Source organism: Ailuropoda melanoleuca, chromosome 3, assembly GCF_002007445.2.
Source record: "Ailuropoda melanoleuca isolate Jingjing chromosome 3, ASM200744v2, whole genome shotgun sequence".
Classification (NCBI taxonomy): domain Eukaryota; kingdom Metazoa; phylum Chordata; class Mammalia; order Carnivora; family Ursidae; genus Ailuropoda; species Ailuropoda melanoleuca.
The window spans coordinates 55,652,550-55,680,501 of NC_048220.1; the positions used below are offsets into that span (position 1 = coordinate 55,652,550).

Below are 27,952 nucleotides of genomic sequence, written 5' to 3' on the forward strand. Positions count from 1 at the left end.
CTTGCTTTATGAGGGCTAGTGCAATCCATATTATTATTGGGTAAACAGTTTGGAGGCCCTGGGAGGCATATCTATCATGTACTTATTAAAGCTTTAAGGACTCAGTGGGCTTCTTTAACAAAATAGGCACTTTACAATGACTGGATTATATTATTTTTCCATTTTTTTAAATAGCGAAACGATCATGTTTCTTCATGAAATATTTCACCAAGGACTGAAAGCAAGGATAGCAAACTGGCCTACTCTAATTTTAGGTAAGTGCATGGTTTAGAGATAAAAGATTTTTTCTTAATATGACTATAGTTAAAGTAAAATAACTTCAGCATCATTCAGTCTACGCTGTCTGAATTTCCCTGTTGACCTGTGAACTTCCTTAGGTACTGGGCATGTGTTTCTCTGCCCTTCAGCCCTTTCTTTCCCCTGGCCTGTCCTGGTGCATGTGGGGCTAGAGTTGCGCCCTGCCCCCGGGTGCATTCTACCAGATCAGTCATTCAGGTATCTGAACTGGGAGGCCCCACGCACGTGTGACCCCGGTGCTGGGAGCTGCTCTCGGCCAGTCCCGTGGAGGGAACAGTCTCTCCTCACCCTTTTGATAATTTACCAAGCACAAAGAGAAGCTGCCATGTTTACTTCTTTTTTCCAGCTGATTTGTTTGATATTTTGCTCCCCATGTTGAACATTTATCAAGAATTTGTGCGTAATCACCAGTACAGCCTCCAAGTGCTTGCCAATTGTAAGCAAAACAGAGATTTTGACAAACTCTTAAAACAGTATGAAGCCAACCCTGCCTGTGAGGGGAGGATGCTGGAAACGTTCCTGACCTATCCAATGTTCCAGGTAAGTCATCTGGGATGCATTTCAGAAGTCACTGATTACAGTCTGGTCGTGCTGATACCAAGGGGGACCGGAGCAAGGTGTGTAAGGATGCCCTGTGGGGAATTACGGCACACATGCAGTCATCTGTCGTCTTGAGCTCGACCCTGAGATAAACAAATATATGCCACACATTTTCTCTCTGTGTAGTATAGGGAAGACAAGCAGGCATCTTTTTTTTTTTTCTTTAAGCCAGGCATTTTTGGAGCAATTAAATCAGGAAGGATTTTTTTGCAAAATAGCACAATTTTCTCTTTACAGAAAGATTCCACACAGACTTCTTCCATGGAGTCTCCTCCTCCAGCATGTTTAAAAATATTATCAGGTTTACAGAAATAGGATGCTGTGCAAAAGTTCCAGTCTCTGCTGGCTGCATAAAAGGCTCCTGCGGGGTGGAGAGACTGCTGGGAAAGTCTTTGTTTTCCTGCCCATCCTCCCCGCCCCGTTACAATTGCCTGTGCAGCTCATCTTGAGCTTGTCTGGAGCTCTGGGAGCAAAAGGAGGATGCGCCCGGTCACAGAAGCTGTGGAGGCTCTGGGGTCCCTGGCTGGACCTGGGGACCCTCGGCCCCTAGTCGGGTTGCTGCTTTGAGGCTGGGGCTTGTCCTTACATTTACTTTCTGGCACTAGAGCACCCCGAGGGATCAAGCACCCTTGTGTTCTTGCCTCTATCTAGGGCTTTACCATTAAGAGTCCTTGAGTGAGGACTGTGGAGGCCAAAATGTGAATCGAGTCTCCTATTCTTTTGAGAAGTGTCAGTTCTGTTCTTTTGGACAGGCATTGACTGTTCTCATTGTGGAATTTACGGGGCTTCTGGCCAGGCCTCCAGATTGTCATGTGGTAAACCCATTCTCCTCATCATGTGCTAGGGCTTCTGAGAAGAGCTTTGCCCCCCTGAACAGGCATCACTGACCCCGGCCGATCGTTTTGTAGCCTCAGAAAAAAATGTTGCTCTGGTTCATAATTGTTTGTCCTAAAGTTTGTCAACCCTGCTTGAAATCCTGGAAGTCACCATAGAGGTTTAGTAAGATTTTTGAAAACCAAGAGGATGCATTTGAAACAACTTAAATACAGTGAAACTTTATAATGTTATTGTGTTCTTTCATGGAGCTGAGTTGTTTGAACTTTGCCCCTCTGAGGAAATATTTTGCAAGAAAAACTTCAAAGCAAAAAGAAAGTTTGCTTTTTTTTTAACCTTATAAAAATTGTAATTTAAGCTCTTATTTATAGTGAAACAAACTTAATATAGTGCAATGTTCTGAAATTCTGTTTGAACCTTTGGCAGTTACCTCCGGGTTATGATTAAATACATGAAATTGTGTTTTTTCAGCAACTTCTACTGAGGTGAATATTCAAAGATAGAGTTGTGAAAGGCACATGGGACATTCAGGGAGGTACCTAGCTCCCTTTCTGACAGCCCATTGATGTCTTCCCAAGGCCTATTTAATTTCCCCTTGGTGTCATTCTCTTAGTGTTTTATTTTATTTTAAGATTTTATTTACTTATTTGAGAGAGAGAGAGCGTGCGCAGGAGCAGGATAGAGGGGCAGAGGGAGAGGGAGAAGCAGACTCCCGCTGAGCAGGGAGCCTGACTCGGGACTTGATCCCAGGACCCTGGGATAATGACCTGAGCTGAGGCAGATGCTTAACCAACTGAACCCCCAGGTGCCCCTCACTCAATGTTTTAAAGTGACACAACTGCGTTAGGGGAGGTGTCCAAACGCAGTAGAATGTAGGACCTTGGAAAGCCCTTTGGACCATCTTACAAATGCTGAGATACTCTCCTACCACCTGCCCTCCTTTGCCATGGATTTTAAGCCCAATAAGAATGGCTTCGCACTTTGATGGACTCCAAAGAATTCCCATAGTGTCAGGAAAGAACCATTGGACTGAGACTTTTTAGGAGACCTGGATGTCTTGCTCACTCTTCATTTGTATCATTGAGGAAAATAATTGAACCAATCTAAATCTCAGTTTCTTACTCTTAAAACTGAGGCACCTGAGCTCTAGTCATCTCCCAGAGCTCCAGCTCTCTGACTCTGGAATCCTAGGGGGACTACACTGGTTCTAAAAGTTTGGGTTGGGTAACTACATGGCTGTGCGAGGAGCCTGGTGTTTGTTCAGGAACACTTACCCCAAGGCTGCGGTGGACCCAAACCCTAGAATTCAGTTGAAGGGTCAGACGTTGAGGTTCTCTGGCTTCTTCCAGACCGAAGGCACTGGTTATGAGAACCACTCTTCCGGGAGAAACCTCAAACTTGAAGAATTTAGCCAGAGTTGGTCCAAACTGCAAGAAATGTGCAAATTGAAAGAACATTGAATTGTCCCATTTATTTTATTGGCTTCCCTATAACTATTTTGAACAGACCAAGAGGGGAAACCATCAGAATTTGCTACCGAAGAGCCTCCTTCTCCTTGGGTGTCTCTCCTCTGTCTTGTTCATTTGGTGTCTCTTCTTCTCGCCTTCTCCCTAGGAGTGACCATATGGAACACTTGGGGGGAAATTGCCCCTTCTAGAACCTTGAAGGTTTCTTCTTACTGGGTTCATCTGTCCTTCTTGTTCCCTTTGGGCTCTTTCACAAATGAGGGGAAATAGTCAAGGAAGCGTTGGCTCCCTCGGAGGATGTAACTGTTGCTGCTTCCCCCTGTCTGTCTGTGTAGGCAGTGGTACCTCGGCACCCACACTTTGCTCTAGTGGAGGCCGGACCTTGGGACGAGGCAGAGGCACTACACTTCTTCTGCTATAAGGCAGCATTAGGAGAGGTGACCCTGGTTCATGCCACCAAGGGACCTCTGGCCATACTTTCTCTTGAGTCTAGACATGGGGGCAGAGGTTGGTGTGGGCACAGAGAGGCGATTGCCGGCCTTTAGCCTGTGTGTATGTAGAAGAGAAAGGTGTGACGGTCTACCTTTTTCTGGGCTCTTTATCAAGTCCGTTCCTGCTGTTAACACCCTATGTTGAGCTATGGAAACATGGAGGAATGGTAGAATTTGGATGATAGTTCAATTTATCCTTAATTGAACTATCAGACCAATAAGTCCAAGTGTTGCCAAGAAAAAATTTGTTACGGAAAATAATGTAGTCATTAATATAATTTTTAATTAGCAAAGACAGTGGCTTGACGGGTACTGTTTAAATTGGCTTCAGCTGCTCATAAACCCATAGGTAAGCCAATCATGCCATCTGCCCCTGACAAGAACAGTGCTGCGAGATGTTCTCCAGAAAGTAGCCACTTGGAGCTCCAGCCACCTCTTCACTGTAATTGGAGAGCAAGCTAATTAATGTTTATAAAGTGACAAGGATTGTTCCATAACTGAAAGGAGAACTAGGATTCATCTGGACAGCACTTACTGTAATTCTTGGTTTCGGTGGGGGGAACAGATTTGTAATCAGCTCTTGGCCTTACAGATGAGCTCTTAGGACAGCCGTGCTCTTCTCTGCAGAATGCCCTTTCCCGGCTTCTTGGCAGCTTCAGGCTCGTTTTTTCCTCCAGCAGAAAGTAGAGAGGGCCAGTCTCTGAATTCCAAATCCATCTACTTGAATCTTAGCCAAGGAGCTCTCTAAAATAGATTTAATTAATGGGGGAAGATTGTGAAGCTATTGACTAAACTTAGTTTTGTGGGTTTTCAGTGCCTGCAATGTAAGTGTCAGGCTCTCCCACTCCTACCTTCTTTGTTATGAAAAATTTAGCGCATTAGCTGTTGATTGCCTTGATTTTCTTGCAGGACTGCTGACTTAGAGGCAACTGTTATCCTTCATGCCATTGGGTGGAAGGGATATGTGAAAGTGTACGTATCTCGGGGCCTTTCCCAGGAGAGGTTTTATGGGATGGAGAGACAGATAGTGTCCTCCACATGTCTTACAGAGGGAGCGGTCTCCCTCCTCTAAGGAGTCTGAACTTCCAAAACCTTAATACAATGACATTCCCTAGGACGCGGTCCCAGAGTGTCAGCTGCAGATCCGTGTCTGTGCTGATGACACTGCCCTTTGTGCTCATGCATACACATGGGCCTGCAGTAAACAACAGTACATAACCCCACGAAGGCCACCACCTGCACGAGTGCAAAAGCACATCCATGGATGGAGCTGCGGACACCTTGGGACAGGAGGGAAGGAGCTCGCCCAGCTCCCTGAAGCCTATTTTACTTTCTTCATTTTCACAAGTCCTTTCAAGGGCCCAGTGAGATGTCAGGCCCCACAGAAGGGACCCAGTGGGCTCGTGCACCAGTTAGAGCCATGATCGTGGCTGGCTGTGGCATTTACTGTGAGACCGCTTCACTCTTTGTTTCCTCCTTAGCTCTGTAAAATGGGGAAATAACCCTTACGTTGCTATGGAGCTCTGGGTGTACACGCCAACCTCGAGCTCCGATCTGACGCATAGCGGCGGTATTACGGTTCCTGTTGTTCATGCATGTTGTTGTTAAAATTAAACCCACTACCCCAGCTTTCTAAAAAATTTTAGTCTGTAAGCCAGTAAAAAATGAATATGTAGGATCACTATAACTTGAGTTAAATCTCTACTGTATTCTATTAAAATCTTCATAGGGCTGGTGGAGTTTCTGCTTTTGACAGAATTCAGATAGTTTATCCATAAACAAAAGTATAAGTAAATAACGTAATTAAACAACACTTTTTACTGCTAGAAGGATGAGTTAAGGTGAAGTAGGATGAGAATTTAATAAAGGTGAATATATCTTCTCCCAAGTTTTAATTCTTACAACATAGCAGTAGGATTATGAATTTTTTAAAAAAATTGTGGGGGTGCCTGGTTGGCTCAATCGGTTAAGCACTGACTTTGGCTTAGGTCATGATCTCAGGGTCCTGGGATCGAGCTCTGTGTGGGGCTCCCTGCTCAGCAGGGAGTCCGCTTATCCCTCTCTCTCTTTCTGTCCCTCCCCCTCACTCGTGTTCTCTCTCTTTCTCAAATAAAAAAACATTTTGAACAATATATCTAAAATACAGACTCATGTGACTTGATAATCACTGTGTGTTTCCCTATGAACCAATTTTCAAATCTTATGATTAGGAAATAAAAGATTATATTAAAAAATCTAAAGAAACAACTCTTTCTTTGGAACATAATATTTTATTACTCTTTTCTTGTGTTGTTGGTCAATGTGTGTGTGTGTGTGTGTGTGTGTGAAGTTTGACTCATAGTTCATTTCACAGCTGTGAAAGTAGAGATGAGCTTCTCAGACATGGTGGTGGCACAGTAGAGAATGTCCCGGGGTTACTCATGCTGACCTCTTGCTCATGCCGGCCTTCATTGCCTTTAGATCCCCAGGTATATCATCACACTTCATGAACTCCTAGCTCATACTCCCCATGAGCATGTGGAAAGGAAAAGTCTGGAGTTTGCTAAATCGAAACTAGAGGAACTATCCAGGTATGTGGAGAACTGATGATAAAGGCTTGGTTCGAGAAAGCAGTAAGTTGGTCTCTGTGGAAACCTAATAGATTTATGTCCAGGGAACAAGAAGCAAGACACAGGGCAGCTTCTCAGATTCGCCTGGACGTGAAATGCTAGCTCTTCAGGTGGTGCTGAATCAGCATACACATTAATTTTAACCAAGAAGAAAAAATATGTTTTTATAACATGTGAATTTATGTAATTGAGATTATAGGTATATTTGGGTCTAAGCTAGAAAATGTTAACATTTCTTTTGGCATAATAGGAAAATGATTTTTAGTTGTATCTTTGTGTTCATATTTGGCAAGAAGCTAAAGAAAGTGTATTTTGGATTTTTCCGTGACTTTTCACTGTTTCAGGGAATTATTTACATCTGTGATCCTTCAGCTTATATGGAATAAATGGTATAAAGGTCTCTGATTTGCTCCACCTCTAAGATATGGCATTCTAATTTCAATGAAGGGAGCTGTTCATAAAATAATATGTTGCTTTCCTGTTGCATTTATAAGCAGTATCCCCAGGGTACTTGAGTCGCTGACCCACTTGTCATTTAGAATCGTTACATACGTTGGCTTCAGTTTGAGTCATGGCCCGATGAAGCCTGGAGGTCTGCTCTCCCCACAGCCTCAGTTAAACTGATCCAAGTTCAAAACTGAGCATCCCAGATAGAGCTCTTTGCATACCGGCTAGTATATAGAAAATCTCTCTCCCTGAGATCTGTCCGTGCTGTGTCTGACAGGATAATGCATGATGAAGTGAGTGACACTGAAAACATAAGGAAGAACCTTGCCATAGAAAGAATGATCGTAGAGGGCTGTGATATCTTGCTGGACACCAGCCAGACTTTCATCCGCCAAGGTAAGTCCTTGTTCGGCGGACCCACGGTCTTAGCAATGTCTGCGACTGTCACAGTATCACTGGCAGAACCCGGAAGGCATTTTGGAGCAGGCTTGATGTAGCTGTGTGATTGATACCGTTCATGCAAGACATCCCCATGGCCTTGACTGAGGCTGTGGTTGAGGCCCACCTTTGTGCTGTTTCTTTTCAGGGGCCATGAAAAACAGCAACACAATAATAGTAAAGCACGAGTGGGACAATAAGTTACATTCTGACTGGACTGTCCTCCTCAGTGGACCAGACGTTCTCTACAGCTCCAAGGAGGACAGATCGGTCTGGCCGATGGGAGTGGCAGAGCCAGGTGGCGACGATACGCAGGCCGAGGCCCAAGAGAAACTTGCATTACTCAAAGCCCTTTCACATAGCGGTGGGGACAATGTCCGCAGTGAAAACAGCTGTCTCTTGTTCCCCTTCTTCATCAGCACTTCTGGATCAGCCCCACATGACATGATTTGATTCTGTTGGCAGCTCCAGTTGCCCAGTGAGATGTCTCTTGACCCCCGCCGGGCTTTGGCAATGGTGAAATGTGTCTTGTTGGTGGGATGTGTGCTTTGCAAGCATCTCCTAGTGTATGAAGCTTTTGGAGTGTTGGAACTGGAGAAGCAGCCGCCTCACAGCGCGTCTCCCTCCAGGGCTCTAAACCTCAGGCACAGCCCTTGCTCAGTGCTTAGGTGCTCTGAGGGGAGGGAGCATGCCCCATGGAGCTGATGTGAGACGACGCATTGCCCACATTTATAGTTTGAACTTGGTGAGCAGTGGCACGAACTAGGATTAACCTTTAATGTAGTGCCTGTTCCTAATGTGCCGATATCATTTGAAGATACTTGCATTTCCGTTGCCTACCAAAATGTGCTGCTTAACATTTTTTTTTTACCTCATCCAACAAGACATTGTTTGAGCTGTGAACATAAATTTTTGCACAGAATACTTAAAAAATGTAACATGCGCTGTTCTATTTTCCATTATTTATTTACAGAGAGAGAAATTACACATATGTTAAAGTTTGGAAGTATATTTTAGGAAATGATAACTTCTCTCATTTTTGGCTTTTGATACTGATTTTCCTTTAAATATAGTGGACTATAATGCTAACAACACCAGGCCTTCCTAATCCCCCTCTCTTCCTCCGCACAGACTGTGTCCCCACATGGCTTCCTACCTTCCTGGCCCTTGCCTGGCTCTGTGCCTTCCCATGCGCTGTCCCCAGCCTGGGGACAGGGACTGCCCTTATCCATCCCTTCTGTGCCTACGGAAGTTTGGCTTGTCCTCCCGGGCTCAAGTCAGACACCTCTGGGGAGCCTTTTACAATTTTCTCCTCATCTTTCTCTCCCCTTCCCGCCAGTTAGAATGAATTTTCCTTCCTCCTGGTTTCGAGGCCCCTCACTCCTCGTGCATGTGTTTCGTCCTCTTGTTTATTACAGGTACACGTTGGCACGCCATTCGCTCCCAGCCATTGTAACTCTGAAGGACCGTGTTTATGAGTTCTCTCCTGCCTTATATGCTGCTTTCCATTATAGATACCTGAAAGACGGTCACTGGAGTAAATTGAATTGCTTGTTGAATTGCAGTTTTGGTTGTTAGATACCTTGTTTTGTATTTTTCTTGTGTTTGGGGTTCATGGAAAAAATGCTAATTGACTAGAGCTTTATAATACGTGAGAATGCAAACAAATGTTTCTGTAACTAGTATTCTATTTCTGAAAGATCTTTTGATTGATAAGTATTATGATGCATAAACATTTATTTCTATAAACTTAGACTGCTCTTACCTAAGTTTGAAAAAACATCTCTAATGAAAAATGCTGGAAGGCCAAGTATATTGAATAAGTCATTTTTTTTTTCAATGCACCTGGAGGGAAAGCACTCATGAGCCGCTTCTCCCTTTGATTCCTGTCCAGATGTTATTGATTGCCTGTTTGTGCCACATGTTTAAAGCACTACTGTCACCTATTAATATATCCGATGTTATTATTGTACTGTTGATATACTGATTTGTTTTTACAGTATTTTTCTGTATTGTTTGGCTGGTTAGTGTCTTTAGGAATTATTCAATAAAGTTGGTTTTAAAAAATCAGACCTGAATCTGAAGGTAGAAAAGCATCCAATGACATATAATTTGGGAAGTTTACATCGTTTTGCTTGGGTTGCTCCTATTATCACTTCTCCTAAATACCCTTAACAGATTTTAAAACCCAGTGAGGCTGGCTTCTTATTCTTTTAAACCTGAAGGATTCTATTTTCTTTGAAATGGACTACAACTTAGCTCTAATTGTCCACTAGTATTTGTGTTATTTACTTTTAGGGATGGTATGAGGTATGTTTCAGTGTGTGTGTGTATGTGCATATGCACAAATATATGTGTGGTTTCAATCATAAATGAGTTGTTATTTTGAGGACTAGAAAAAAGAAGCCATGCAGGTCATCCAAAAGTTCTCCTTGAAATAGGGGCATCAGCTAATCTCGAATGTCAATCTGTGGGAATTTAGTGATCGAAATAACAGAAGCTTTACTGTACATTGTTTCTAATTATTAAACAGTTGATGAGCAGAATGCAAAGGACTATATCATATGGCGGTCTGATAATGTCATTCATTTTCTAAAATCTACTCAAAGTTTGTGGAACCAAAGTGTAAGAGTCCGAGGCAATAATAGGAAGACAGTATAGCCATGTCACTGGAGGTCAACTCCTGCCTCCTCTTCCTTGTTGTAGGATACTGGGCAATTTACTTAAATTTCCTTTGCCTCAGTTTGCTCTTCTTACATTGGAGTTAATAGTACCCAACTTTGAGGGATGTAGTGAAGATTACATGAACTAGTAATGCTCACAAGAGCACCTAGACTAGTGCCTGTGAGAATATGATGTAAATTTAAAAACTAAGATCTAAATTTTAGAACGAGTTTCTGTTTTTCAATAACATGAAATATATATGGATATTTAGTAGACGATAAGGCACTCTAAATTGACATTTTGCACAATACCCATTATGCAGAGTCAATGTCTGGAAATGTGAATTAGAATCATTAAGTGAAGGTGACCGATTTCAGAGCTAAATGCATTTTGAATGAGACCTGGACGTCTGTGGTACTTTAATCGTTCCCAGACTGGAAATCATGTCCTTTCAGTGTAGCAGTGTTCTTTGGAATTGTAACATGGGGTCTGGAAATAATTGTACCTTCTCAAATACCTAACCAAATAACCTGGAAATTGCTCTTTGTTGCTTCTCACTACTGAATGGAATGAAGAATAAGGGCATTAGCCAGTCTTGAATGCCACTCTTTCGGAATTTAGTGATTGAATTAACAGGAGTTTTGTTGTAAATTGACCCCAATTGTTAGGTTGATCGACGATAGAGATGCAATGGACTGTGTTGCAGCAATGTTCTGATATGGAGGAATTACTAATTTAATACTAAATATTCCTTTAATTTGTATTAGAGAGGAGTCTCCAAGTCTTATGTTGTGTTGAAACACCAAGTCAAACATAAAATGAAATGTGAAAAAAAATTCGCCTAACATGTTTTTTCCAATATGATTATTTTATAAACCAAACAATAGTGTTGAAATTGCTCACTTTTAATTCTGATGTATAGACTTCTGTATATACCTAATATACATAGTGACATGAACAGTTACGGATCAAACAGATTAGTGTACTGTACAAATGATCCCACATTTATTTTTCTTCCCTGAAAGGTGAAATTCACAGTATTACTAATATATGAGCTAACGGTGTATTCTGTAATTTCTGTTTTACAAAATCACTAAATGCTAGAAGCGCTTAATAACACATGATATTGAGTCTTCATGAACTTGGTGATAACCTTTCTGAAAATGACTCCTAGACCTGTTTATCCACCAGGATGTTTGTCTTAAGCTCCAGTCTTTCACTCTGCCCTAACTGATCTCACGACCACCCATGGCAAAGCTAGAATGTACTGTCTTCTCCCATCCGATCCCTTCCCAAGGGTCAGTTTTAATGTTGCTGAATCCGCTGCTATCTCCTGGCATTGCCGCTCACTCCGGTGTGACCTTAAAAGAGCTACTTAGCTCTTCGGGCCTCAGTTTTCCCTTCTGTGAACTAAGGGGTGAGCCAGGTCCTCCGAAGGAGCTCCTTTGGCTTTGATTCCACCCTTGAGCCCCATGAGTACAATTGTTCTATTACTCGCTCATTTCTTCCCTAGGCATTCTGCCTTCTGCTCTCCCCACCCCTCCTTTACTCTTCGAATTTAATTACTTGCTGCCTGTGTTCTCTGACAGCTTGCTCCCACCTGCCTCACCTCCTCCTTTCCCTTTCCTCTTACCCCTTCTCTTCAGTGGCGTCAAGCCTTCTCCTGCCGTTTGTTCCCCAGTCCCACACCCTCCCCCAGGACTCCTTCCATGCTATTCTTTGCCCCCACCCTCCAATAGCTGCCTACTTTGCCTCTGTCAGGCAGCCCCACCTAAACACTCACCTGACTAGATGGAATCTGGACATGGAGGCTTGGAACCCCCTTGCCCCCCACGCACTTCTTTAGTTCTCTGTTAAAAAGTAGATGCTATTTGGAACATTCCTATGCTAATGTGAACATTTTGTGACCCACAGTCATGTTTTACCATTTTACAAATACGAGCAACTTTCGTGGGGTTTTGCCCACTTATGGAAGTAATCTATACTCATTAAAAAAAATTAAGAAATGCAGAAAATGTATGTAGAGGAAATGAGGTTGCCTGCAATCTCATTTTTTAGTGCTGAGCCCTGTTAATATTAAAGGGTTGGATATGCATTTAATGGTTCTTGCGGGACTGATGTGTGCCTTTGTAAGGCTGCATTTGGGGTAGGTGGTAGATTGAACAAATAGTAGAAATACTGCCGACTCAAGATAATTCAGAAGTCAAGGTATTTACAAGAATCTTTCCAGTACTTTTTGGTTTGATATCTAACTTAGATTGGAATTTTATTTTGTGGGGAGAGGGAGGTCATTATTAGGGTGAAATTATAAAGTCTATGTAGAGCTTCTCGCATTGAATGGAAGACAGGTTTGCTCACAGGCATGCTCTGAGTATGGACTTTATGACTTCTCTTCCATTTAGATCCCACAAAGAATTTTTCTCACACTTTATTTATTTATTTATATTTTATTTGAGAGAGAGAGAGTGCATGAGAGCACAAGAGGGGGAGGGGCAAAGGGAAAGGAAGAGTGAGAACCCAAGCAGTCTCCACGCCCAGCGCAGAGCCTGTGTGGGGCTTGATCCCACAACCCCAAGGTCACGGCCTGAGCCAAAATTAAGAGTCAGACACCCAACTGACTGAGCCACCTACGCACCCCATCATACATAATTTAAATGTAACCTGAAATAACTGCCCTTTAAAGATTAACTAAATTGCACTGAATTGTATAATTTGTATATCTTTATAGTATACATGCACTATAAATTTCATTTTTTAAATATGAAGTAAACTTTACTAATATGTTCTTTGTCTACCCTCATGGCCTCAGGAAGAATAAATTCTATTTTTATTATGTTATTATTATTATATGTAATTATACAATATTCTTATTCTTAATAAGTTGACTGAGATCAGATCACCAAGGGACAGATGGCAGAAGTGCCTTGTTTGAATTCCAGCGTGGCTTTCTTTCCAACTTATTTTAAAGTTTATAGATGAATAATCAAGTTTGAAGTGTTTCACAAAAGTAGTAGGAATTACTTGGACCCTTAAAACTCAATGCATTGTCTCTTCTGCCCAGAGTGTAGCGGCTTTACTTCCAGTGGCGCATCGAATAAGTCCTTGGTATCTTGGGAAACAGTCCCTAGAATTTATTGCATCAAGAACAGCTTTCACTTGACAGAATTTTAATTGCTGTGTATTCTTCACTTTTGTGATCACCAGGTTCTCTTATTCAAGTACCTTCTGTTGAGAGGGGGAAACTTAGTAAAGTTCGCCTGGGTTCATTGTCTTTGAAAAAGGAAGGAGAAAGACAATGCTTCTTATTTACAAAACACTTTTTAATTTGTACGAGAAGCTCGGGAGGAAAGCTGCATCTGCTCAAGGTACGGGTTTACATGACTATTTCACTTATGTCCATGCACTCGAGAGGCGCTGAGGTTAATTTAATTATGGCTTTCCCATGCCTGGTATCATAAAACCCAGACTGTCACAAGTGCATAGTGAGGCAATGTGCGGTTGCTAAGCTTGACATGTACTTTGTTGCCAATGGTATCCAAAATAATAGAAATTTAAGTGTGTATTTCCATAAAGAAGTGCAATTAAAATCACCTGGAAAAAATGACGACTATTAAGCTACAAAAATCCTGTTAAATCACTACAGTGTACTGATCTAATATTTGCTATATGCTATTTTATCTTGCTGTATACGGAGAGCCGGCAAACCACAGCCGCAGCCTGTTGCTTGTTAATACAGTTTAATTGTCACGCCGCCACGCACGTGTTTACGTATTGTCCGGCCGCTCTCATGCTCTTTAAAATGGCAGGTTGGAGTGGCTGCGATAGAGATCATATGGCTTGGAAAGCCTAAATGATGTACTATCCGGCTCTTTATAGGCGAAGTTTGCCTATCTCTACCTTCTGCTCTTAGTGCCTGAAATCTCACCCCGCGCCACGTCGATGGCTTTGGACCGCGTATACAGCGCTCCCTGGCTGGTGGGCTCAGATGCGTTCACTCTCAAGGTGCCAACCAGTCTCCCACAGGCCGACTTGCTCAATTTGTAAACACTAGGAGTGAGAGTGGGTTGGGGGAGAAGAATCATGACGTTCAGTGAGTTTACTTTTACGCAACTATATTTAGTTCTGAAATCTATGAAAAATTATTTATGATGCAGAACTGTTGTGCTTTCTTCTGTGGCAATTTGAATGAAAGGTTTATAAATCTGAGCTTCCCCACGTATGCAAGACTGTCAGCCTCTTAACGAGAAACTGGTTTGTTTCCAGACAGGTGGGGTTCTCTCTCTAATAGAATGTACGTTGATTGAGGAGCCTGATGCAAGTGATGATGACTGTAAGTCACTTTCTATCTCTTAGAATTACGGTAGAATAACAAAGTCTTAGGGCTGTTATCTCCTTGCAGCTAAAACGAGCTGCTTAAGGAGGCAGGGAAGATGTGGAGAATACACTCCCTGAAGTCATTTATATATGAAAAGTTCTGTTGAATCATTTAACCTGTGATTGATGTGGGAGTGGCAAACTTTGGGAATTCACAGTTCACTGAATTGGTCTCATAATGGGGACTTTTTCAGTGGCAGACAGAGAAGAAAGGAATTGAATTAGAGAGTGTTGGCATTCTGTAGATTATGGAAATTAAAAAAAAAAAAAACCAGGAAGTGAGTAGGAGACAGGGATCCTAGTCCTGAGTAACCCGCTGAGCTCAGCTTCTTTATGTATTTCTGAGCTTAGTAAAGGCTTCCCCTTGCCCAAGAAGTACCATGTTGCTGAAATGAAATTCTGGATTTGAAGACACATCAATCATCTTACTAGAACTCTGTGAAAGCAGCTGTCACTCACATTTTTGTATTCACATCTAATTGTTTGCTTTGCGTGTGTTGAAGCCAAAGGTTCTGGGCAAGTGTTCGGACACCTGGATTTTAAAATAGTAGTGGAGCCCCCTGATTCTGCCCCCTTCACTGTAGTCTTGTTAGCACCTTCGCGCCAGGAGAAAGCTGCCTGGATGAGCGACATAAGTCAGGTAAGCAAGTGGCATCTGCCATAAGTTGTGTTGTTGTTGTTGTTGTTTTTAATTTCACAATATAAACTTAGAGGGGGGAGATTTTTTAGTTATTTTGTTTTTATTAAAAAACTTACACCTGGTTGCTCTGGTCACTGCTATCACCCCTGTGTATCTTGTTAGCTGGGACCATTTGTTACTGTTGTTTGTTTTTCTTTGTAAGGTTAAAATTTACCTGAAATGTGGTACTTGCATGTTAGTTCCTGGGCATTTTTGTACAGGCTGTAAGTGTAATCAATTGTGTTGAGCAGTGTTAAAATTGCCCCGTTAGGAATAAACTCTCCAGTGCCCCCCCCCCCCGCCCCCGCACTAGATTATCTTTGGCTTACTTGTTTCTGACGTAGGAAAATGGTGAGAGATACAAAAACAGCTAACAAGGGCTGTGGTGAGAAATCACAAATGGAAGAATCACATCAGAGAAGAGGTACCGTCTATAGTATGAAACCTGAAAATGAGCTTTCCTGTATTTTATATCGAAAAAAATCAGGCAACAGATTTGTTTCCTTTTCCGTGATCCGCAATGCCCAGTTAAGGAATTGCTGCATTTATTCAGAAATCGGAAATATATCAAAACTTGTGATTGGGCTTAAGCATTCCTAAATTCAAGCTCCACATTAGTTTTTACTCCATTAGCCTATATAGGAGAAAAATGTTCATGTAAGGAAAATATTAAAAGAAGACTTGGTGATTATTTTCTATGTTATTAACTCAAAGAAGATTGGGGCAAATGGAAAAAGAATGTACTGTAGATTCAAATGCCTTCTTTTTTTCTGAAGAGCACATAGTAATTTATGTGTAAAACTTAGGTAAAAATGTTAATTTTTTCTGAGTGACTGAAAACTGAGGGAAAATAGACAATATGTCAAAAGAAAGCTTACAGACATAATCTAATTTGATTGTGATAATAGTATTCTGAAGGTAAACAAGTATCAGCCCATTTCACAGGTGAGGAACCTGAGGTTTAGAAGGCTGTTTGTCCAAAGTTACACGACTGCGTTGAGTCAGGAGTGAAACCTAATCCAGGTCTTTGATTAGCATTCTCAACAACCTGTACAGGAGTGCTGGATTTTGCTTATATACCCCCAGGACTCCTTTGATGGTGAATAAATAGCTTGAAGTGAAGGCATTTCTCTGGCCAGAAAAATGAAAACATGGGATCTTCTGTATTTGCATAATTATATCCTTGTGGTGATTTATTAATACTTTCATTAGCTCTGTGCTGTATGAATTAATACTTTAGTCTCTGTTTGTAATACATCTCTTACCTTATGAAACTGAATCACTCACTGATTCTAGGAATGTTTTTTGAGCAATCAACATACACTACCAGGTCTTGTGTAGGTATCTATCAGGGAAATGCGATGATCCCTGGCCTCAAAAAGATAGGCAGGCCAGTAGGGAAGAAAGGTCAGTGGACAACTTAATGCAACAAAATTTTGTAGGTGTTGTGAAGCCAAGATAAGTAGAAAGAATGAGGAGAATAGGAGTAGACAAAGGTGATTTACTAGCTGCTTCTAGCTTCTACCTTATGCTATGACTGAGGCTTCTAAGATACAGAATTGATAAAGGCTCCAAAGCTTCATTATCATGCCTGGTGAGGCACTGCTACGCAAGAAAGACCCTTGGGTGCATGGATGATCCTGTAACTGGTTTTATAAAGAAAGGGTACAATGCTTTGTCTGCCATAAGCATCCACGTGAGTCTTCCTACTCAGGCTCCATCTCGAGGCTGAAGTATACAACGTCTTCATATTTTTCCCCAAGTCTCTATGGCTAGTATGTTACATTCTTCTAGATTGTATCTACAAGTGAATTAGAGAATAAAGCTAACAGAAAGTTCTATCTTTTTGAGTGACAATGATATAATTCATGGAATTGCTATGTTTGATGGAGCCTTGATGTTGTGTGGCTTTGACACAAATTATTTCATTCATTCAGCAAATATATTTATGCAGTGGTGGTATATATCAGGCACTGCTAGAAGGGGATAGGACAGAATAGGAAAGATTGCAGTACAGGGGGTAGGCTGCAGGAGACATCCAAACAAAGACTGTAGCGGGTGATAGAAATACTATGTAGATATGTGATGAAGGGAAAGTGATTTCAAAGAGAGGGAAGAGCCATTGAGAAGACTCTAAAGTAGGAAGACAGAGAGGTAACGGAGGTCCAACCAGAGAGGGGCCCTAAACCAATGGAAGGGTTTTAGCTTGTGCTCTGAGTCAGATGAAAAGCTCTTAAAGAGTTTGACAAAGGAATTCCATGATCTGACTTGAGTTTTAAAGAGATCTCTTTGCCTGTCCTGTTGCATATGGACTGGGAGCAGAGGGCAAGAGTGGCAGCAGGGAGCTGAATGAGAAGCTGCTGGAGTAACCCAAGTGAAAGTTCCTGAACACTCTGATCTGCATGACAGGAATGGAGCTGGAGATAAGGGTTGTGATTCTGGATTCATTTTGAAGGTAGAGCCAACAGGGTTTTATTATGGCTTATGTTTGGGTTGTGAGAGAAAAAGAAGAGTCAAGGATGTCTTCAGAGTTTTTGGCCTGAGCAACTGGAAGAATGGAGTTGTCGTTAATGGAGGTTTGCGGTGAATATCAGAAGCTTACTCTAGATAGGTTCAGTTTCAGAAGGCTGTTAGACATTTGCGTGGAGTCGTTAAGTGAGCAGCAGTCCAGGGTTTAGGGGAGAGGTCCAGGTGGGAGAGTCTGTGTCATTTAGGTCATATTTAAGGTTGTGAGAGTATTGAGACCACCTAGGGAATAAGTAGAGATAGAAACAAGGAAAGGGACATGGACTGTCAGGGGTCTTGGAGAACAGCGAGAGGACTGAGAACGTTCCTCTAGTGTGGTAGGACAGCCATGAGGGTGTGGTGTCCTGGAAGTCAAGTGAGGAAAATGTCCCAAGGAGGAGGGAGTGGTCAGGCGTCCACTGCTACTAAGGGCTGAGTCCAGTGGTGAGCGCTCTGAGGTACTTAGCGATTTTGCCCAATGTGGGGTTTGATTAGTGGGTTGTAGGGACAGAGTGCTGCTCTGCGGGTTGAGCCTAGCCTGCCACCTAGCAGCCTGCATCTCAACTGGCTTTGTTCTCTGCTTAAAGTATTTTCATTTTATGGGGAATATTATGTGCTATAGATACATTGATGGTATTTGTCAGTCTCCCAATATGTCTCTGGACATATTCATTATTAATAAGGTGAGCCCACTGAATGCTTGAAATGTACTGTTTAATATTTTATTATGTATACGTAAAAATGTGGACATAAAAAGGAGCTAAAAATACTCCCAATACTCAGCACACTAAATTAATATTTATCAAAGTATTTCCACAGATAACTATGGTAGAGTTGCCTGAGGGTTTTTGTAAGCCTGCAGGTTCCCGAGTCTACATTCCAGACAGCCCCCCAGGTTTAACAAGCTCCACAGATCACTTTTGCACAGTTAAATTGGAGAACTTTTGCCCTGAGAATCAGTGGTGTCCATTTCTAAAAACTCCACAGTCTGCCATACAGAAATAATTTTAAAGTTTGGCTCCCAGTGTATATATACATCATTTTCGTGTTTTACCTCATTTACATCTTTCGATATTCCTGAAGATTCTTCATATTGGTGTCTTCAAATGGCCACACACACTACCACATTAACATACCAGTTTTCCAGGTTTTCCTAAATAGTTGGATATATTCTAGGTTTTAGCATTAATATGTGATGTGGTGCCAAACATTGTTACACAGGGAGTTACTTTCCCTTTCAAGGTCCCTTGTTGGCATACCTTCCCCACAGAGGGTAAGGTTGGTACAGAGGGACTGATCACTTCCATGACTTCCTGATTCATGACTTGACAGACTGCCAAAACGCAAGAAATCTGTAACTTGTCATTTCACTGCATCATCAGCAAGATACCTGTGCAACTTTTTTCTGAGTCCTGTGCCATCGTTGAGTTTTGTCATATTTATCACATCTTCCTATCTAATGGAAAAGTGGTACGATTCTTTACTGGTTTTGATTTACATTTTTATAACTATCAATATGATTAACATTTTCTATCGTTTCTGTTTCTTATCTGTTTATGTCAGGTGGACATTTATTCATTGGAGCTATCCCTACAGACTAGAGAAATAAACATTTTCCTTCAAGTCAAATTATGAATATGTTCTCCATTATTTTATCATCTTTTTTTTGTCACTCTATTTTGCTAGATCTTAATTTTTTTGTGACTTGATTTAAAGCCACCTTGCTAAAGTTATTGTACCATATTATGCTAATCACATATGGCTCTTATTTAAGATAATAAAGTGGTTTCTGAATATTGATACAATCCTAGTTTCACATAAAGAACTCGATACAAAAATTAAGGCTATTGGTTTTGCCAGACCTTTTTCTCTGAAGCTGTAATTTTTAGAAGTAACAATTGCTTGAATGATTAATTACACCTTTAGTTACACCAGTAGGGCCATAATTAACTGTTGGCACCTCCAACAAAATGAACAAATAGCTAATGGTCTTGACCAATAATTCTTCCCTTTTCATCTATTTATAGGGAAAAATTTGAGGCTGAGGATTTGACCATTCATTTCAATATAGTGCATTCATTTATGCTTGTCTTCTTATCATACATAATGGTGTATTAAACAGATTTTTCCGTAATTATGGGTATTAACTAAAATGCAGAATTAAAATTCCCCTCTGAGCTTGGTTTGGGCAGATGTGTGAAAATGTACATGTTGTGTAGACAAACCTATAACACTCTCACATGCTTTCGCCCTTAAAATAGCTTCTTTAGAATCAATAGGGAATTTTTTACTTTAACATAAAAAGGTGATTTAAAAGAGAAAAATTGAATCTAACCTTTCTTCCCACTACTTAGAAGTGTTAGAAGGTAAAAAGGGTGGTGATAGATCCCAGTAGACCAGTGATCTTTGAGCAGGTATTGCCTTAAGCAAGATCCTCAAAAGACCTTGTTGGAGAAGTCATTCTCAGCAGTTGTCTAAGGACCAGCTGCACCAGAATTACCTGGGGCTATTGTGAACATGCATGTTATTCTATCAATTCTATTAATTTCAAGGTTTACTGTTAATTCACATAAATTCGGTGTATGCTTTAAGATATGTGACACCTTGCTTATTGTGATTCTTCTTGAATGAGTGAACTGTATTTATTTTCCCAGGACTCAGTCACTTTTCCCCAGCGTAACTAAAAGACAGGCTTCTATGGTTGTGAATATATTCCATGCCTTCCAATATAAATATATTCATACACAGGTTATTCTATTATAGTCTGACGTTTTTATGAAAGAGAACCCTTTCTCCAGGGCGGCATCATTGCAAGTCCCAAATGGAAGTGAGATGAAAACAGAATACTCTTGTTGAAGTAGAGCTAGGGGACCCAGAACGGCCAAGAGCTCTGTTTGTTCACCCAAGTTGTCACTGCAGCCTGCCTGTGGAGGAAATGAGGATTTTTAATATTGCGCTATGGTTCAGATGTAGGTATGGTTGTATGTACATATGTGTGTATGGTTCAGATGTGTGTTTTGATTTCCTGAAACTTGAGCACAAGTGAAAGTTTTTTTCAATAGAATGCTTCAGACATGAAATCAGAAAGATTTACGAATGAGATATGACACTGGATAATGAGATGGTCAAGAGTAGTCACGTAAATCTCTTTTGGGTCTAAAATATTTATCTCAGATTCCAGTTCTGAGGGTGTAGAAGACTGAGCTGATTTAGATCCCCTGTAGTTACAAACACAGAAATGTTTAGCATATAAAATTTTTCAATACATTGGTGATATTTACAGATTGGTGATATTTTACAGAGATCTAGTTGTCAGAAATACGGAAGAAATTTAGAGCAGAAAGCTTATAAGCTGAACACCTAGAGACCTAGGAATGATTTTAGATTGAGAATTGGTCCCAAGCCCAAGGGGTTTTAACTAAAGGGACTAAGGTAGCCTTGGGCTCCTTAAACAAATTAAGCTTCCTGTTTAAAGCCTGGATATTGGAAGGGTATCCCTTCTGTGAGATAAGAACTCAAAAAAACTCTTCCCATTAGCTGAAAAAAGAAATAAGGAAGTTTGTCTTAGTCTTGGGTTCTGATTTTTTAAAAAATCTCCTTTGAAAGAAATGAATGTGTTTCTGGCCTATGGATTTGAAGCTTAAGTGTATAATATTCAATGGTGTGAAAAATCCAAACCGAGAAATTAATGTAAAAGCAGTTTTGGGGACTGTTGAAATCCCAAGACTGCTTGGTAGAAGCAAACACAAAAGTCACTCCATTAGCAACACTTTATAATTCAGGCCTTATGACAGTGTGCTCAAAATAAAAAATTACAAATCTTGTGAGTAGCTTACCTATCATGAGAGAATCAGAATACACAGTGAACACCAGAATTAATACTGCTGGAACTTCAGATAATAGGGTGACAACTTGGAAAAGACTGTAAAATAAGAATGTTTAAAGTATATTAAAGCCAGAAAGAGGAAGGAACAAAGGAAGAGAGGGAGGAAGGAGAAAGAAAGAAAAAAAGAAAGAAAGAAAGAAAGAAAGAAAGAAAGAAAGAAAGAAAGAAAGATGGAGGAAAGGAAGAGAAAGAGGGAGGGAAGAAGGAAGGAAGGATGGAAAGAAAAAGAAAAGATTATTCTGTAAAAAGGACCAGGTTGATCTGTCAAAGAACAAACAGAAAATCTAAACATAGAAACTAGAATCCTAAATCATCCTAAAGCTATTGTTTGTGTAACTATGCCATTTGCTTAAAATGTTAAAGGAAACTGAAGGAACATTGCTCATTTTCCACATTTCTCATCAAACACCATCTCTGTCCTCTCACTTCCTGTTTTGCTAACTCAAGCAGCATCCTCATTGTGCTTGAGAAACATTGAGAATGAAAAGAAGGCCACTGAGGTAAAGGATCACTTATCCTGTCTCTTCTCTCCCTGTCTGTTAGTCCTGTCCCCATACAACCCTCTTCCCCATGCCCCCCACCCTCCACCAATCAACCTCTTCACACCATTTAATTACAGTTATAAATCACTACACGGTATCCTAGTAACTAGAAATATAAGTTCTGATTTTAAAAATTGCTTAAATCTTTTTTCATTTTCTGTTTTGTTCAAAGGGAAGATGTGTAATTCAAAATAAATCCTTCTCTAACCCTTCTCTAATTGCAAAGGGAATTTTTAAATTGGTAAGGCATAAGTTAATAAGGCAATGGAAATTAGCAGAAGTTCTTGAATTTTCCTCCTTAAAAGAAAAGAAAACAAGATGAACAGGGCTTCGTGCATTCCAGAAACAGGCGAAATTATGCAATACATTCTCATCAAATCAACATGGTGCCAATAGATACTGCTAGAGAAACTAGTCAAGTGTGTGAATTTGTTGGCAAAAAACACCTTAGAAGCAGGCCTAGAGAGTACTAGTGAGACAGAAGATGAATTCCATCCAAGAAAGCCATCATTTCTACTCAGCCTGTCCCAGAGCACCCTCGGGCCGAGAATGAATACAGCAGAGGCAATTACTGTCAGAAGCTATAAACCTCTCAACGGGTGCCGCTACTGGCCGAGAATTGTGATGCTGTGACGTTGGGGCCAGAGTCCTTAGGCAGTACATTCCAGGAGAACACAGCTCTTCCGTCTGTCCTCGGGTATTCACCAGGTGCACAGTTTTGGTATCTGGGTATCCAATCTGTTCATCAATGTATAATGTTTACATGCTGCTGTGTGTGTGTGCGCGCACAGATGAAATGAGAAACTCAACTTGTTTTTGTGGCTATAAACAATTCTGAGACTATGTGACCTGCCTAGGTTTTCATGTGGGTTGAAATTGTTTGTTTTTTAATTTCACAGTGTGTGGACAATATACGGTGTAATGGTTTAATGACTATAGTATTTGAAGAGAATTCCAAAGTTACTGTGCCACATATGATTAAGTAAGTGTAATAATCCTTTCCCTTACATTTTAATCAGTGGAATTGGTAGAGAACATAAAGCCCTGCATAAAATATTGCTTCAGTAGGATTCTGCTTCATTTTTGTTAATATGTTTCTTGACAGTAATGCGATAATTCATGGTATGCTATTATAAATAATAAGACTATCAAAATGGTTTTTCAGCTTCATAGTTTATTGATTCATAGCATGGAAAACTGTTTTTCATACTGTTACATACTCTTTCATTGAGGACAAAAGCCTATTGAGATTTTCAAGTTCAGTATAAAAAGTTGTGACAGCCAGATGTGTCCAAGGTCAGAGGCTAGGTCAAAGTATGGCAGATTCTTCTGGCATCTTCCCAGGAGGTATGAATCAATCGTGTTACTCAGATTTGGGTGTAGAGATGTATTTGGATTTTGAGGACACTTGACATGAATCACTTGGCCTTCCCATGGTACTGTCTACCCACTGCCCATAAGTGGATTTGCCCAAGTCTGTCATCATGCTCTCTCTCTGTTTTGTTAACAAAAAAACATATCCTATAATTTAAGGTGGTCAATCGGGAAATGGGAGTTTAAAATGAGAAGTTATATCGGTAACTATGTGGCATTGCTCTCTCTATTAATGCTTTTGTCTCTACATACTTTTTTGATTATAAATTCTGAAATTGTTTCAGGACTATTTTGAAGCTGACCAAATTGTTCCCTGTTCTCATTTTTTTTTTTTGTTTATTTGCAGTTCAAATTCTAAGAATAAAATCTATTTTTGAAAGCAGTCCTGTTATATCTTTTTTAAAAAGTTGCATGAAACTAAGAAAATATTTGTCTTCTCTGCATTTTTAATGTGGATTTTTTTTAAAGATCTGAACTGTTTGTGCTAAGGCAATAAATAACATTAATTTTCCTCTTCTGATAGGAAATTAGTGTACTTAGCCCCATCCCAACAGCACAACTTTTAGAACTTACTGTTGTATCAGATGAAGGCAGAGTACGTTGTACTAGAGCTGTAATTACTACAGAAAGATATAAACTGTGAAAGAATGATAGTATTTTAAATTACTGGTCAAATGTAAAAACATTTTAGGTAGAATCATTTTAAGGCTCTAGGGCGAAGATTCCTTTAGCATTCAGTTTTTTGGTTTTTGAGTTAGCATAATTTTTTTTTGGAACCACATTAGTTAAAAATGTGTGATGCTAAGATTAAGAGCAGGTATGCAGTATTCAATGAAAAGGTCCAAACTGTGACTTAATTTTTAAATTCACATCATTGAGTTAGAGTTATTTTAATTTTCTACCTTGGGATTCTTATTTTAATGTTTCACAAAATAGCATATGTTACTATTATTCATTTTTAAGAGTAGTTTCTTTTTTTTTTTTAAAGATTTTATTTATTTATTCGGCAGAGATAGAGACAGCCAGCGAGAGAGGGAACACAAGCAGGGGGCGTGGGAGAGGAAGAAGCAGGCCCTTAGCGGAAGAGCCTGATGTGGGGCTCGATCCCATAATGCCGGGATCACTCCCTGAGCCGAAGGCAGACGCTTAACCGCTGTGCCACCCAGGCGCCCCTAAAAGTAGTTTCTTGAAGGCAAGACAGCCATGAAAGTCCCAACCGCTTTAGAATGAGAATATGTAAGTTGGACACTGCGGCCGAGTCTAGCCCTAGAGCTGCTTCACATATGCCATACCTACATTTTGTTGACTTTAAAAATGAATACAGATAAAAACTTTAGTTTTGTGCCTGACTGGTTTTGGCTGGCGCCCAAAGGCATCTTCTGTCCCACATGATGTCCGTTTGACTAGTGTCCATGTCCAACCTTATATGTGTAACTGCCTCGCACATAGACCAAGACTTCCCTCTTTTGGGTGCACAGAGTGATGCTTGAATGAGTAGGCACTGCTCTCCTGCTAGGACAGAAACCTGAATCTCGGGCTGTAAAGATTTTCCATTAGAGTCGCATATGTTTTGATGCGCATCTATCCTATTCTAGACGTAATCCCAAGGCAGAGTAAAGTCTCATATATTTCTTTGTTCCACTTTTCCCTGCCTGACCGAGCCTGGTTTTCCTCAGCCAGAGGAAAGAGGCTAATTTTGCAGTCTCTGTTCCTTCTGATAGTTCCCTCTGTGGCCCTATTCTACCCTAAATGTATTAGGGCCTTTCTGCACATCTCCTTGGCCACATACCATTGGAAAAAAAAAAAAAAGACAACATTGTTTTTGATAGTTAAAAACAATCCTAATTGTGTCTTGTTACTGAGATGGCATCACTTTGCAAGCACTCACTTCCCTTTAAAACTTAATTATAATAGGTAATTTGGGTTTCATGTCTCAAGATGGCTTTTTTAAGTTCACCAAAAAGGAGTTGTTATTGTCACAGGGGGCTTAAGTAATGCGTTATATCTCACTTGAGAGCCCCTTAGGAAATAAACACTGCATTCAGTGTAATAAAAGGAAATTAAATAATTTCATCATATTTAATTTATTTTCTTTTCTTAAAAGGAAAATGTAATCATAATTTTGAAGGACAGTGGTATAATTAGTCAGTTTTATTTTAATTTAATGTTGCCACAACATATTTTTTTCTTCCAGTGTTGTTGTTATTGTTGTTGAAGTAAGCTCCACGCCCGACGTGAGGCTAGAACTCACAACCCTGAGATGAAGAGTTGCATGCTCTACCAACTGAGCCAGCCAGGCACCTCATTTCTTCCAGTGTTTTGAATAAAGTAATTAGAGTCAGAAGCTGCAAAGCTCAGAACTACTGTCAGAATGCAAAATTATGATATTTATTAGGTGAAAATACCCCTTTAAATGATGCTTCCATTTTAGGGTAGGGTAAGGTAAGGCTTGCTTCCTTTTAATAATAGTTGACCTCATCTTTCTTAGAAAATAGAGATTTTTAATGGGAAAATGGTGGGGGGGAAAGTGATTACCTCGATCAGCTGTCTTCTGGACAGACTGATTGATTCATGAAAGTTCTAAGGTCTTTCTCCTAATGAGAAAATTAAGAACCATAAGAGTAGTTGATTAAGGGTCACATAAGGGGTGGAAAAAAGAGCCCCATGCCATTTTCAAGAATCTCAAAAGATGCCTTTGTGTATTTTCAAGATCAATAAAGTGGCTAAAACTAACGGGCCACCCTTAGTTCCTCAGCAGGGGTAAGCTGCTCATTTAAAATGCCCTTTCGAGCCTGCAAACGAAGTACTTTTGCCTGCACCAAATGTAGGTTGGGGTGGGAAGTTTCCAAGAGCAAGCTAAGAAAGTTATTGATTCCTTTTTATTTGAAAGAAAATAAATATATAATTTAAAATCCCTCGAAGTGCTGAAGGGGCTAATTTAGGGCACTCACAGCAGCGAGCTGATTCTAAGCAAGCATTTGCTTTACTGAACATTCCTGGCCCTGCAGCATGTGCTTTCATCAAATGGTGAAATCCAGGACTTCATTGATGGCTTGTTCTGAGATGCTGCGGTGGAGGGGAGCAAGGGGTCTCAGAAGGGAATGCAAAAGCTCTGGGCAGTCCTAATGAAGGTGTGCATTTCTTTGAGCCCCACTTGGATTCAGCCCCTGCTCCCAGGCATCTTCTCTTACAAGCTTTGCCTCTTTGCTGGCCTCTTTTGCTCTTTTAAACAAATGTGCACCACTGGCTGAAGGCTCTGGGCACAGCCACAGATTGTGAGGGCCACTGTGTGAACCTTCCTGCTAGTGTGCCCCCCCACCCCGGACGGGCTGCTCAGGCGCCCGGGGAACCCAGTAGGGTAAAGGCGCAGCCAGATGGGAGGCTTTACAGAATGAGAAAAAGCAGAACACTGCAGGGGGGCAGTGGTGGGTACTATTCATGGAGAATCTCATCCATTACTTTATTTTTTTAATGAAGATATTTTTAATGCTACAAAATATGGCAAAATAATGACGACATAACATTTCACACAATTAATTTATGGGTTAAACTGTACTACTCATAAAATGGGTAGACTTAAATGCATTAATGAGCCAGGAAGAATGAAGTGAATTAAGCATTCAGTTCAAGAAGTTAGAAAAAGAATGAAGAAATAAACTGTAAGAAAGTGTGGGAAGGAAATAAGAACAGACATGAATACATTAAAATACAGAAAAACAGTAGAATCGATCACAGAGCCAGTTCTAAGGGGAAAAATACCTTAATAACATAACCTGTTGGTCAGTTTAGCTAAGAAAAAATGGGGGGGGGTACAAATGCACAAAATTAGAAGTGAGGAAAAAAATAACCACAGATAGAGCCGTGATATCTGTGTGTCTCCCTCTTTCCCTACCCATATGTGGGAAGAACATTGCCCATTACTTATTAAGCACACTTCTGATATGCTGATTTAAGGCCATAACCAATGCCCATCCTAAATAGGGTATTTGGCTTCATTTCCCTAGTAAAACATGAATGAACTAGAGAGGGAAGGGAAGGATAGCAGAATGTGCCACCCCAAAACATGCCACTTGGACATATTGATTGAGTTGTAGGCACTTGAAAAACAGCAAATGCAGGGAGAAACTTTCTCTGGACTCCTCTTATTTGCCTAAAGACAGATCCTCCAAAAGGCACTCAGTTTTCATAAATCCCATCCCTGAGAATTTCATCAACCAGGGCGGATTGACAGTTATTATAGAAGAGGAGACTAGACGTCAACCCCACACCTAGACAAACTGTCCCAAACTATCACACCTCCCACCTAGTCTCCTAAGGGCCCATTCATCTTTCCTAAAAATCATTTACTTTCGCCTAAGAGGCCTACCCCCCAGCCACCCCCCCCCACATTTTCCCTATTAAGATGGTATTTAAGCATGAATTCTAAGCCACCTCTGGAAGTTGCTTATTTTTCCCAGGGTATCTCCCATGTGTACATGAGGTATGCATGTTAATAAACTTCTGTTTGTTTTTTCTCTTGCTAATCTGTCTTTTATTACAAGAGTCTCAGCCAAGGACTCAGAAAGGTAGAGGGAAAATTATTTTTCTTCCCCTACAGAAGGAATCCACAGAGTGAAATGAATTATTCTTACCTTCTGCACAATTAATTCTGACCTTCCTAAATCATAAGGATGTAGTTGATGTCCTTAAAGCCCTGCCTTCTTGCATGTAATAGGTCACATAAGCATCTTTTATCAAATACAATGG

The 27,952-nt window shown here is 40.6% G+C and overlaps 1 protein-coding gene across 1 annotated transcript in view; it reads left to right on the plus strand.

Moving 5' to 3' along the window:
* The window catches only part of RASGRF2 (Ras protein specific guanine nucleotide releasing factor 2), a 229,871-nt gene that overhangs the window by 97,690 nt on the left and 104,229 nt on the right, over positions 1-27,952 (plus strand). The window contains exons 6-13 of the mRNA XM_019796394.2: positions 175-254; positions 644-837; positions 6,149-6,258; positions 7,022-7,140; positions 13,051-13,211; positions 14,110-14,176; positions 14,724-14,860; positions 22,732-22,814. Of these exons, the coding sequence (XP_019651953.1) occupies positions 175-254; positions 644-837; positions 6,149-6,258; positions 7,022-7,140; positions 13,051-13,211; positions 14,110-14,176; positions 14,724-14,860; positions 22,732-22,814 (951 nt within the window). The remainder of the gene's footprint in view (positions 1-174; positions 255-643; positions 838-6,148; positions 6,259-7,021; positions 7,141-13,050; positions 13,212-14,109; positions 14,177-14,723; positions 14,861-22,731; positions 22,815-27,952) is intronic.